General features: G+C 39.9%; 2 protein-coding genes across 2 annotated transcripts; both read left to right on the top strand.

Annotated features, from left to right (window-relative positions):
* Positions 1–244: 244 nt before the first annotated feature.
* LOC123877119 (piggyBac transposable element-derived protein 3-like) lies at positions 245–4195 on the top strand. Its single transcript, XM_045923625.1, has 2 exons — positions 245–456; positions 3045–4195. Exon 2 carries the CDS (start codon positions 3179–3181, stop codon positions 4193–4195), a length of 1017 nt encoding a protein of 338 aa, XP_045779581.1. The 5' UTR covers positions 245–456; positions 3045–3178.
* On the top strand, positions 999–2332 carry LOC123876847 (jerky protein homolog-like). The gene has a single exon (XM_045923223.1). The coding sequence runs from the start codon at positions 1072–1074 to the stop codon at positions 2236–2238; it is 1167 nt and encodes a 388-aa protein (XP_045779179.1). The 5' UTR covers positions 999–1071; the 3' UTR covers positions 2239–2332.
* Positions 4196–14282: the final 10087 nt, after the last annotated feature.

Raw genomic sequence — 14282 nt, 5'->3', positions numbered from 1 at the left:
ACTGTTAATGATAGAACGTCCAGAGTCCTGCCAGCAGGACTTTGCGTCCTACCGGTAGGACGCAATAGATTTGGCTATATGAGGTTTTCTAAGCCTGCTAGCAGGACGAAACAAGTACCACTAAATAGTGCGTCCTTTTCTCTCTTTGCGAGTTTTTGATTCATGTTTCTACGACTAGTTGGGCCGAAATGGCTGCGAATATAAGACGTGGGGACCGCGTTCGCGCCAATGCTACCTATTTCGACGAACAAGATGGCGGCAATACATGGAGTCGTCAACATTTTGGCGATAATTACCATATCAGTTATTGTTGGGGTACAGTAAGAAAAGTGGAAAACAAATTTGCAAGAGTATATTGGGATATTGATAAAAAAGTTTCAACCGTGCCCGTCGAATATTTAATTGCTGACCACGAAAACGAAAATTTAATTGAAGCAAATACTAATCAATATTGTTGTAAGTACAGTAGGGCCTCGGTAATCCGGACTCTCGCGTGTTCGGTGATCGCTGTAATCCGGCCGGGCAATGGGATACGCGGGGGAGGCCCGGCGGCGTGTAGGTGCGGGGGCTGTCATGAGCCAATGCGCCGTCAGTCTTTTGTTTATCGCCTTTCGTGTAATACGTAGTGTCAATTAAGTGCGCTCGCTAACATCATGGCGCCGCCACGTAAACATTCGACATTAACAATAAAAGACAAATTACGGATTATAGAAATGTTAGATAAGGGTGACAGCTACCCTGTCATTGCTCGGAAGTTTGGTATAGGCAGGTCAACTGTAGGTGACATAAAGAAAAACAAAGACAAACTCTTGAAGTTTGTTAGCCTAACAGAACGTGGTCCCGGTGTACGAAAAACACTAAAGAAATCGGAAAATCCTGTTTTAGAAGATGCTTTGTTTACGTGGTTTTTGCAACAAAGGCGATTGCATGTTCCTGTAAGTGGTGATATGATTTGTGAGAAAGCTCGAATTTTTCATCGCCAGATTACTCCAAAACTCCAATATCGGATTTAATGCAAGCCGGGGATGGTTAGACAAATTTAAAAAACGCCACGGAATAAGACGTTTAAAAATGGCCGGTGAAAAACTGTCAAATGATGAAGCCGCTATCGGACCATTCCAACTAGAGTTACAGAAAGTTATTAGAGAGAAAAAATTAACAGCGGAACAGGTTTACAATGCTGACGAATCTGGTTTGTACTGGCGATTATTGCCAGATCATACATTAGCCTCTGGCAATGAGCAGTCGGCTTCCGGAAGGAAAATGATGAAGATGAGAGTGACATTCATGCCTTGTGCAAATGCGGCTGGAACTCATAAACTTCAATTGCTTGTTGTCGGCAAATCAAAAAACCCACGGGCATTTAAATCAACACGTCTTCCTGTTTGTTATCGTGCACAAAAAAATGCTTGGGTTACGAAAGACTTGTTTCTTGAGTGGTTTAAAACGGAATTCGTTCCCGCGGTCCGCCGCCATCTTTTGTCTGTTAATTTGCCTCCTCAGGCACTGTTATTGTTGGATAATTGTCCTGGGCATCCATCAGCAGATGAACTTGTCTCTGAAGACGGCCACATTTTTGCAATGTTCCTGCCACCTAACACCACGGCGTGTATACAACCAATGGATCAGAACGTTATACAAAATGTGAAGTTAAATTACCGCAAATCACTTTTGGTTAACTGTCTTGCATTATGTTCTGAAAACCTCATGGACTCATTAAAATCGATAACTTTAAAGGACACAGTTTTTCTTTTGGCTAATTGCTGGGCCAATGTTAAGACATCGCTAATTAACAAATCATGGAAGAATTTGCACCCTGAATTTCTCACTGATAATGACGAACCAGAAGATGATGTTCCTTTAGCCCAGCTTTTTAACAGGTTGAGGGGACCCAATGATCCTCAAATAAGTGAGGCAGAAGCTCAAGAATGGGCTGCTGGTGGTGCCGAAAGCGAGTTACAAAGATATGAAGTGTTAACTGATGAGGAGATTGTGCGAGCGGCTATGTGTGAGGACGATGAGGAAGATGAGGACAATAGCGTTGAAATTCTAAAAATCACAAAAGTTGGTAATTCAGAGGCAGTAGGAGCTTTAAACACAGCTTTAAAATGGGCTGAAGATAACGAATTTGATAGCCACGAAGTTATGTTTCTCCGTCGACTTAGAGACCGGGCTTTCGAAATGAAGTGCGAAAATTATAAACAGAAGAGTATTACAGACTTTTTCAAGAAGAATTAACTAATGTTTTATTTTAACTTGCTGATTTCCTTACATAGTTGTTTGTATGTAATTTTGAACATGTACATTTTGACTGTATGCTATAATTTAAAAATTGATTAGAGAAACTAAGGTTAAACATGTGTTTTATTAACATTTAATATGGCATACTATAATCCGGACGCCTCGATAATCCGGAAAGGGTCTTGTTTTTGCCTCTCCGGATTAACGAGGCCCTACTGTATTACATCCTATTAAAATATTATAAATGTGAAAGTTTGTATATCTATATTACCTATTACTATAATAATATGTATTACTAGATGATGCCCGCGACTTCGTCTGCGTGGATTTAGTTTTTAAAATCCCTCGGGAACTCTTTGATTTTCCGGGATAAAAAGTAGCCTATGTCCAGGTCCTCAACTATACCCATGCAAAAAATCACGTCGATCCGTAGCTCTGTTGCGGCGTGATTGAAGGACAAACCAACAAACACACTTTCGCATTTATAATATTAGTATGATAAAGCTGAAGAGTTTGTTTGTTTGTTTGAACGCGCTAAATTTTCAATTCGAACCAGTAGTTCCTGAGACTACTGGTTCGAATTGAAAAATTATTTTTGTGTTGGATAGCTCATTTTTCGAGGCTGTAGACGATTCCTACAGGAACAGTACTTTACGTTTTATTTTTGAATGACGTTTGATTTTGTTAGTGCCGCACCGCGCCGTTTGTGCATAATTACTAAAGCCTTACAATGGTGATAAGTAATGATCGCCGATTGAGTTTTTTATAGTTTGATTGATTTAGTATTTTGGTATTATTTTCAGCACTGTCTGAATCAGATTCATCCACTTCAAGCGAAGATGAGGAGGAGACGAATAATTATCCGACTACCAGTAGGAGCAACGTAATAAATTCTACCGAAAATATAGTCGTTGTAAAGGGTGTTACCTGGACTTTTATGGAGGCAATACGACTTGACCAACGACAACAGGGTAATTACAAAGCTACCCTACAAGAACCATTGAGGGGCACACAAAGCGTAAAGGACGCTTTTTTTATGGTTTTTCCCCGGGAGAAAGTTCATTATATAATACAATGCACTAACTCTATGTTTCCAGCAAAACAAAAAGTTTTGACTGAGAAAGAGTTACTACTGTTTATAGGTATAATGTACGCTATGACGCTTCAGGAACTGCCGGACCGTCGATGTTACTGGAATACGACTTCTGAAGGTATATATCCCCCAGCCAATTTTGGACAAAAGTTTGGAATGAGTCGTCAGAGATTCGAGACTATTCTCATGGCTCTGCGCTTCACACAACCCTCAGATCTCGATGATTCCGACAAATGGCGTAACGTCAGAACTTTAGTAACGATGGTAAACGAGAAACTGGAACATACCATCCGTCCTGGTTCAAAAATTACTGTGGATGAGTCCATGTTCGCTTGGTACGGAAGAGGTGCGTACTTCAAAGACGGTATGCCAGCAGTTATGAAAATTAAAAGAAAACCGAAAGGAGTAGGTTGTGAAGTAAAAACTGCATGTGATAGTGGCACAAATATTATGATCAGGATGGAAATTAACGAGGGCAAGGAATCAATGAGTGCCAAGAAATGGCAAAGGGAATTAGGCGCAGGAACTGCAACTACTTTGCGATTAACTGAGCCATGGCATGGCTCTGGAAGGATAGTTGTTGGAGACTCATGGTTTGCTTCAGTCAAAACAGCTGTAGAGTTATCTAAAGTTGGATTATATTTCATTGGACTAGTAAAGACAGCACATAGTTTTTATCCTTCTTCCGAGATGGCTACAAGGTGTCCATCGCATAAAGGAGCATCTGTTGTAAGTACAGCGGAAAAAGACTCTGTGCATCTCATTGCCTGTGCATGGAGAGACAAAAAAATTCATACATTTGTTTCCACATGTGGAACGACACTGCCTGGCCAGCCATCACGTAAGAAGATGGGACGATGATGGAAATCAATTTTTTAGAGAAGTCGATAGGCCTAAATTAGTAGAGCAATATTTTGACGGTGCTGGGGCTATCGATATTCACAACCACATCAGGCAGGATGGATTGGCATTAGAAAAAGCTTGGGGCACCCATAAATGGGAGCACAGAGTATATGCTTCAGTTCTAGGCATAATAGAAACAAATGCGTACCTGGTTTATAACAATTTCTTTCGTGCAGAACACGACCAAGTCTCACACAGGTGGTTTACAACCAACTTGGTATTAGCTCTGACGGACGAAGATACTGATGCTCAACTTGAAAATGTTCCGCCGCCTAATGAGAACATCGCTAGTAGTGGAGAACACATTCTTGAAGCCTTGTCAAAATCGGATGAAAGGAAGAGAGTTCAACGTAAATGTATCGTTTGTTCCCGAATTCACAAAAAGCAACAGAAAGCGAGCTTTTTTTGCAAGACATGTGGTCCACGTTGTGTTTTATGCTCTCCGCAGACTGGGAGAAACTGCTTCACATATCATATCGTGCATGGCATCCCAGCATAACTATTATTATTATTTTTTGTATTTTTTTGGAATAAAGTAAACGTGATTCTCATACCTTTCTTTTTTATTTATCTTCCTTAGGCGTTATCATACCTGAGCAACACGATACGAAACGAATAAAATCAAACGTCAGTAAAAAATCAAATGCCAATTTCAACTTCATTTGTTGGAGCGCTTCGCTCTGCGTCGCGTCGCCTACGTAAGTTACAGACGCAAAACGTCCATGTGTTTTTTATTTCAAACTCATAAAATAGTTGTCAACCCCTGCACTTTTGTATCAAGCATGGAATCGAGTACTGCTGGAAGGACCGCCTCGAATATTCATACAAATTCTACATGAAAAATAAGTCCTGCCAGCAGGACGCACTTTCGCTGGAGCGTCCTTCCAGAAGCTCCTTCCGGAAGGACATGGGTTTGGACGTTCTATCATTAATTTTGGTGCCAAACTTATATTTTTCAATGATAATTACTGCTGTTGTAAAACAGCCATTACCTACTTATAATTACTTTTATTTTTCTGATTGTGGAAATTTTAACAAAAATTTTATATTTGTTGATCATAATTACCGCCGTTTATTTTTGTTTGTTTTTATTTTTGGCGTTAGTAACAATTACTTACTTACTGCTATTTTGCTGATATTTGTTGATTGTGCAATTTTATACCAATGTTTATGCTAGAGATATTGGTAAAAACAAGACTGTTTCTCTAATAGAAATAAATCTCAAATCAAATTATGCAGTTTTATTTCAATTCTTCACGCCGAAGTCACGCCGAAATCACGCCGCCGCCGCCGATTTTTGACCGGCGCCCGCCGCCGACGATTGAAGCTTCGGCGCACACCCCTACTACATACTGGAGAGTCCAATGAAAGGCTATCTACCATATTTAATATGACCAGAAAGACTTTTGAAAAGACGATGCGGCTGGTGAGGCAAGATTTAATAACAGAATTTGTGCCACAGCATTTGGGCTACGACCATATAACACGTGAAGAAGTTATATCCCGATGTCTATCCATTCCAAATGAACTATTTGGAAATCCTGATGCCCCGTTACGTGATCGTAGAGCCATAATTATTTTAGATGGCACGTATATTTATTTGCAAAAAAGTAGTAATTATTATTTTCAAAGAAAATCCTATAGTCTCCACAAATTCCGCCACCTAGTGAAACCATTTTTACTAGTTTGCCCTGATGGTCATATAATTGACGTATATGGATTATACGAAGCCACTAAATCGGATGCAGCTATTTTATCAGATATAATGAAAAGCCCAGAGGATCCTTTCCATTGGTTCTTCCATGAAGATGATGTGTTGATATTAGATAGAGGCTTCAGAGACTGTATTGAAGAAGTGGAGACCTGTGGGTACCGTGCATATATGCCCGCTACAAAAGATGATGCAGAACACCAGCTAAGTGTTCAAAAAGCCAATGAGTCTAGAAAAGTCACCATGTGTCGCTGGGTCGTAGAAACAATAAACGGTAGATTAAAAAATCAATTTCGTCAATTACGATCCCAAAACTTTAATGTAGCTGCAAGACACTTGTTTGAAGAGATAAAAATTGCGTCGGCACTACTGAATGCATTTGGTGCACCTTTAACCGATCACCGATTAGTTCATGACATAATAAGTAGAATATCAAGAAGTGATAATAATCGGAATTCGCTTAGTGAATATGTATTGCACAATAATCTTAATAGAAGACGAGCTCACTTTCAGCCTATAAATGCTGCGATTCCTGATGGCGATGAGTTTCCGGTTTTAAGTGCCGACGACCTAATAATATACGCATTGGGTACGTACCAAATTCAACAAGCACGCAGTTATTATGGAGAGCATATTAAAAACGGATCGTATTTAATAGAAATATATAAAGAACCTCATTTGGAAGACTTAAGGAGGCAAAATCCTGAATATTGTGACCCTTGGCTGCTGAGAGGCAAAATACAATCGCGTCATGTTTCGAGTAGAATATATTATGTATATATTTTAATAGAACGAGGGCGTCAAGGCATGGACGCAATAAGAGGCCACTATTGCTCCTGCATTGTGGGGAAAAGGACCCTAGGTTGTTGTTCCCACATTATGGCCATAATATGGTATTTAGGGTGGGGGCGATATCAAGAAAACCTTCACCCTCCAGCGCAGTTTTTAGATTTAATAATAAGGCACGATTTAGAAAATGAAGAATTCGAAGAAACATGAAGCGCTCGTCAAAATAGTTTCGTACCTGTTGTTTCGTTCGCGTCACTTTTATTGGTCTTGTATAAGTAAAGAACTTCGAGTATTTTTGTTTTTTATTTAATATTCTATCAATAACGCCACAAACAAAGTAGTATTAATAATTGTCTAAATGAGAATTATGTCTTTATATTGAAGAAAAAGCTCCCATAATTCTACAACTTCAACAACAGATATTCCAGCTCCGATATCACTTTCGGCAAAATTCTTTTTGATTCTTTATTACTATTTATTACCCTATACGTTAGCAACAATTACATTAGTGGTCGCTGAAAAAAAAAATCATGCCAAGGCCCATACAAAATTACCCAAACCCCTTTTAGTCGATGTTAGGCATATAAGTTGAAGTTAGGAGACTCTACGGTACCTAAGTTCCGGGCAAAATAATTTTTGTGGCTACAAACATTTGAATAACATTTAACATTTGATGTTTATTTTTCTTTTAAGATGGCGCGTACTAAAACTCTCAAAAGAAAGAAAGACGATCATACAGGGGAAAATATGCTTCGAGCTATTCAAATGCACAGACAAGGAAGGAGCTTGAGAAAAGCTGCACAAGAGTGCAATGTATGTTATCCTACGCTGTTTCGATACATAAAGAAATATAAGAATTTGGATGATGCATCTTTACCAGGTCAAAGGTTTACTCCCAACTACGAAGTTAATAAAACGTTTACAGTCGAACAAGAAACAGCGCTTAAAGAATATATCAGAGAATGTGCGTTAAAATTTTACGGATTGTGCTCTAAGGATGTGCGCCGTATTGCTTATCAAATGGCGAAAGTAAATAATATCCAATGTCCTGCTAGTTGGGAAAAAGACCAAATGGCAGGTATTGAATGGCTTCGGTCTTTCAAATCAAGGCATCCAGAATTGACATTGAAGAAACCTGAAGCATGTAGCATGGCGCGTGCCACCGCATTCAATAAAGAAACTGTTAAGTCTTTCTTTGTTGATAATCTGAAAAATGTTATGGAGCGTCATCCTTCCTTTGGTAACGGTTGTAGGATCTACAACTTAGACGAAACCGGAAACAGCCACAACAACCGTTCAAAAGCCACGAAAAGTTATGGCGCCCAAAGGCAAACACAATATTTGTAAGATAACTAGTGGTGAACGGGGTACATTAGTGACAACATGTGCAATTGTATGTGCATCAGGACAAGCGTTGCTTCCAGCCCTTGTTTTCCCGAGGAATTTTTTTAAAGAATTTATGATGACTGGCGCTCCACCAGGACAGCTTGCTTGGACTTACAGCTCCAACTGGGTGGATGAATGTGGAGCTGTTTGTAAAAGTTATGGAGCATTTTATTAAGCATACGTCTGCGAGCCCAGAAAATCCTGCTCTATTAATAATGGATAATCACGAAACCCACCTCAGTATTGAAGCTTTCGATTTAGCCAAGCAAGATGGAGTAACTGCTTACACTGCATCCGCATACGACAGCAAAAATGCAACCTCAAGATGTGGGCTTAAATGCCCCCTTTAAAGGTTATTATAATACAGCCGTGGATTCTTGGCTGATGAGGCATCCTGGTAAGCAGATGACTGTATACAATGTCGCTGAATGTGTGGGTCAGGCATACGCAAAAGCAATGACGCCAGTTAATATTGCGTCTGCTTTCAAAAAATGCGGAATATTTCCATACGACCCAGATATTTTTACAGAAATCGACTTTATGCCGTCATTGGTGACTGACAGAGAACAAATAGAGCCATCTCACTCTGAAGTTAATGCTCCTGAAGAACTTCACCTTACTGAGAATCTTACTATTCCTTCTTCAGAGTTTGAACGCACTGAGAGTCCTTTATCTAATGTGACACGGGCTGAGAGTCCATCAATACTTGAAGGTGACGATTTTCAATCTGGGAAAATTCCAGCACAAGTCACCGAAGTTGCCTGTATTGTGGAGGATACCCTCCACAATACAGGCACCCTCTCTCATATACACACACATGTATAGCAGACATACACTATAGGTACTATATTAGTCTATTTCCCAGAGAGGTCATCTAGTATGTATATATGTAGGTATATAATTAAACTTCACTGTAACTTAATGTCAAAAATGTTTTTGTTATGAATAATATTTTCTTATTTTTGATTGTTTTCAACTTTCAAGTCTGTAAGGGGAGAGCCTTATACACGAGTATACAACTTATTTTAGGCATCAGTGGTTTAACCTAATTCTTGGTTGTAATTTTATTGTGAAACAATAAAAAGATTTATTTATTATTTATTTATAAAATTCACTTCCACTGTTGATCGGTGACTGCAGAAAAATATGTTTACCGTCGATTGCGCCTAAGCAATGTGGAAAATTCCACAAAGTATCATAGTCTTTTGCTACAACCAGCCATTGCTCCGGTGTTTCTGGCACCTGATATAATGATTTATAATTTTTTTCAGCTGCGTGAACGTGAAGGTGCTTCAGAACAACCGCCTGATGATTGCCCTCCGCCGGCCAATAAAAGCGACAATGATTGCCCTCCGCCTTCAAAAAAAGTAAGAAAGCAGTCGCCCCAAGCCCGGAAGAGATAATGGCATCTACTTTCAAAAATACCCGTCACTAACAAACACATACCTATTGTAGACTTCAGAAAAGAAGTACCAACTGAAGAATTTTTCGGCAAAATCTTCAACATCCGAAGCACCTTCAGAACGGACGATAAGAAAGAAACACGTGCTTCAAAAAAAAAGAAGAACCTTCTCTGAAAGTGCGTCGGATGTGTGTCGTATGTTATAAGAATAATGTGACCACATTTGGACGTGCACTAGCCAGAAACAAAACTAAAAAAGTGCCTACTTTTTGTAACACTTGCGTAGATAAACCTTCTCTGTGTTGAATGTTTTACCAACGTTCATGTATGATTTTCATGCATCTAAGTTTTGATAATCTTCAGTATTTCTTTTCATATACAGGATGTTTGGTAATTAGTATATAATGACGACACGTACCCATGCTACTTTGATCTGATAAATACTATGGTGAAGTATAATGACGAAATAAAATTATAAAAAAAAAATCCATACAAAACTTTTTGAAAATTCTAAAAAGTGGTTTTTTCGCAACGAAACGTGACGTGTCGCGCATCAAAAGTTGTGTCTTTTAGTGCTTCACAAAGTGGCGAAAACCGCTTTCCTTAAATCGCAAAATTGGACGCACAGTGAGCAAAAATAGTGAGATTTTCAAAAATTTTTAAACTTAAACGGCGTGCGCTGCAGAAACTAAATCGACAACATACTACTTTTGTTGTCGGAGTCAACGAGCCTTGCGGAGCCCTACAAGGCAACACCTTTTTTGGATTTTTCCTGCGCTGTTAAGTGAGGGAAAAAAAGAAAAAACCACCGACCACGTGGCCACGTGGTCCAGGATCCCAACAACTTGGGGTGCTCCGAGTGGCTGCATCTGAAAGAAGACAACAAGCCCTGCACGACGACGCTTAGTTTTTAAAAATCGGACAAGTATTTGCAGGGTTATTGCAAATTCAAAAATTTTCAAAATTTCGAAACTCTATTTTACAAAATTTAGATCGAGAACCCCTACTTATTTTTATTTGAATTTGTAGATTTTAACTAGTTTTATATACATACCAAATTTCAAAATTTTCGGCCAAGTACTTTTTTAGATATCAAATTTTAAAAAATTCGGGGTTCTCACGACACTTACAAAAAACGGTGCAATAACCCTGCAACACACCGCTAAAATTAGTTCTTAGTTAGATAAAGCCATATAAAATTGTTTCAAAAATTTAGCATCACTGTAAGTAATTTAAAATTGTATTTACTTAAAAAATAAGCGGTTTTTCAACCCCCAAAAATCGGGGGTTGATTTTTAAATTAGTCTAATAACACAGTTAGATAGGTCTCTACAAGACCTATCCAACGAGCCCAAACTCGGGCAGTTTCGACCAAATAGTGACGAAGTCGGGGTTTCTGTTGAAAGTGGCGGCCATATTGGCGGCCATTTTGGAAAATTTTAAACTGGGTTATCTCGAGAACTACTGGTCGAAGTGCGACGCGGTTTTCTGTGTTGATTAGCCCCAAACCAGGGCTATCAAAGGGAACTAAAGAGGGGACTACAAAGGAACCAAAAAAGGGGAGTTGGGGTAGAGTCGCGATAGAGTCGTGTAAATATTGTTCAATTTAGTTAGTTATAAGTTTTGACTGTATTGTTGACCTTCGCTGCTGTGCCGCAAACACCACCTGATTAGTATAGTAATTGATAAGATTCCTATTGAATCTTTCACATAGTACTATATATGTTGTTTTGTTGACCTGGGTATCCTTTACAATACCCTTTTTACTTTTTATTTTTAAACTCTGACGAGAACTATCTCATAAACAAATCTACAACTCACTGACAAAATGGTGCTGGGATTACGCACACCTGTGTTAAGAAGGGACCAGCAAACTCTCAGAGCGAAAGTTCGCAGAGTGGAGTCGAGGAGGTAGGATTTTCCTCCTCCTCGGCGCCCTGTGTAGAGAAAGTTATTAGCCCGACGAAGGATGTACCATCAAGTCTAACAAAGAAAGCAGGACAAACAACATCCTCCATACTGACACACACATTAAATGCGGAACCGAAACCGAAGCCGCAAAGTAGTACATCGACGATAGCGGGACCCCGCAGAGTGTCAACAGATCGTCCCCTCACGGCGCAAGTTTACGTGAGCAGAGTGAAGGAGGCAGCAGCCTGCATAACAAAAGTAAGACGACACCTTGAAGAATCTAAAAACCTGAAAAAAGAGATTAAGAGAGCGGTTGTAGAAGCCTCAGAGAGACTGTACCAATTGGTAAGAGAAAGCGAGGCTGAGGGAAAACAGGGAAATAAGAAAGAAAGCGTGAAGGTTATGAAAGAGGTAGAGATAGAAAAGGTAGGGAGTGACAGTGGAGCCTCGGTAGAGCAAGCTACAAACCAGGAGACGAGCCAGCTTATAGCGAAAATCAAAGAACATTCCAAATTGCTGCTGGAGAGCAAAAAACAAATGGAGGAGCTCAAGGTAGCAATCGAGGCTCAAAATGAAAAGACGAGAAATGTAGAGCCCCCTACATATGCTGGAGTGACGGCGACCGAGGGCAGCGCGACGCTAGGAAAGCGAACGCTGCATTCGGTCGTAGTCACCTCCAGTAATGAGGAGGATTCAGGAGATGAAGTATACGAGAAGGTAAGACAGACAGTAGACGCGAAAGAAGGATGGATAAAAGTGGGAAAAGTAAGAAAGGCGAAGAATAGTAAGGTGATAATGGGTTTCGAGACGAGGGAAGAAAGAGAAAAGCTAAAAGAAAGATTGCACAACAATGGAGCCGGACTCACCGTGGAGGAAATGAAAAACAAGGATACGATGCTGATCCTTAGGGACGTCCTATTGATCAACACCAATGAGGACGTCCTTAAGGCACTTAAAAACCAGAACCGGGATGTTTTTCACGGCCTCGACGACGGGACGGGCAAAAACCTAGGCAGACTACGGGAGGTAGTGTTAGTAATAATAACAGGGGTAGGCAATATAACGAACAGCCACCGAGGCGTCCTATTGTAGCTACAATGTCAACAAATAATTGGAGATTTAGAGGAAATTCGGCGAGAGGTCGCGGATATCGTCGATTCGGTTCTAGGGTTAACTTTAACAGGCCTACGGTATCCGAAACTAAACAAATTAGACTGGCTATCACGTTCGTGAAAGAGGGTGAGGATTCTACTGTATCTAATGATGTGGGGGAGGGTCAGAAAAAAAAACTAGGATGGCCCACACAAACGAGGTCAAATCAGTTAGTGTTGTGTAGTACGGGTGTCGGAGAGACCTCAGATCACGAAAGGACAGGTGTAGTCTATAGGATCTTAATTAATAGTGGGTGGAAACCGGGACAGAGTTAGGGGACCGGAGAAAAGGGACTTAAGCGGTTATTAAGAGGCGGCGTAAATTATAACGGGTATAGTAGCCAATTTGAAATTAGGAGTATAGGAATCTTATTGGATAACCAGTTTGAAAATGTAGTGAATTACTTGAGTGTAATGAATTAGGCGTGTCGTGTGAAACTTGTATGAGGAGAGGTTTGAATGTGGACACAATGTATCATGAACTAGATGAACAAACCGATGTAAGTGTTGATTATTCTTTACCTAGGTTACCTGAAGTATGTGTTAGACTGTACGGAAGAAGTATGAGTGCGCTCATAGATACGGGAAGTCAGATTCACTAATCTGACTTCCCTAGTTATTCCGAGAGAACACGGGACATTGCCAGAGATCGCTATTCCAGCAATCCAAATACAAGGAGCGTTTGGATCGCGAAGTGAAAGCAGGAATCGGTTTTCTAATCGGTGCTAATAGAGTTTCGGTTAGGTAGTACTTTAGTTGAAGCACCTGTACTAGTTATGCGACGTCTTCCTAGGTCATTGATACTAGGATACGATTGGTTAGAGCGGGTAAAAGGAATAATGAACTGTAATGGTGAACACACTTTGACTTTTTAACATATGGGCGTTAAGTCTTGTGTTAGGCTGAATTCGGACTGCAAAATCGAAAGGTTAGGGGGAGAGACGAACGCAGCTACGATTAATTTAATATTAAACCAAAACTCTAGGCCAGTGGAACAAAGTGTATCAGACATAAAACTAGATAATGAGTTTAAGGGATTCCAGTTAGACGACGCGAACTTAAGTAATGAACAAAAGGAATTATTACTACCTGTGTTAACCAAACATCGTAAGGTATTTACGGAAGGTTTAGGTGTAGTGTAGCTTACGCCTTAGGGAGCGCGTTGCATTTATTGTCCTCTCACAGAAATTCAAAGAAACAAAGAGATGGTATGTAGAGAAAGGAAAAATGGAGAAAGAATCTCCATTATACAAACATGTCATGGACAACACCTGGCCAACGCCAAAACAGATAAAGGACTTCGGAGACAACTGGCATAAATTACCGCTAATTAAATGCTTTGAAGTGCCTGACATGATTGACCCATCCCTCATTTATGCAGATAAAAGTCACTCAATGAATAGGTCTGATGTATTAAACTGTATAAAGAAGAATCCATTCAATCCAGTTCCGTCAAAAAAGGTTTTGGAGACCTTTTTGTCCAACGAAGCCACCAATTGGAAGGAATTCCTCCAGGATGTTAATGATAATGGATTAAGATGGGAAGACTTGGTTATCGGCTTGAAGGGGAAAGAGCGTGAAATAAAAATAAAAGGTAGGTTTTTTACCTTAATGTCTTGGAGACTTAGGGAGTACTTCGTTGTAACAGAACACCTAATCAAGACACACTTTGTGCTTCTCTTTAAAGGTCTAACA

This window comes from Maniola jurtina, chromosome 22 (assembly GCF_905333055.1).
Source record: "Maniola jurtina chromosome 22, ilManJurt1.1, whole genome shotgun sequence".
Classification (NCBI taxonomy): domain Eukaryota; kingdom Metazoa; phylum Arthropoda; class Insecta; order Lepidoptera; family Nymphalidae; genus Maniola; species Maniola jurtina.
This window is presented reverse-complemented; position numbering and strand designations above follow the sequence as displayed.

Excerpts from the sequence above, each read along its gene's own strand:
- LOC123876847 (XM_045923223.1), top strand. The coding sequence starts at position 1,072 with ATGGCCGGTGAAAAACTGTCAAATGATGAAGCCGCTATCGGACCATTC.
- LOC123877119 (XM_045923625.1), top strand. The coding sequence starts at position 3,179 with ATGGAGGCAATACGACTTGACCAACGACAACAGGGTAATTACAAAGCT.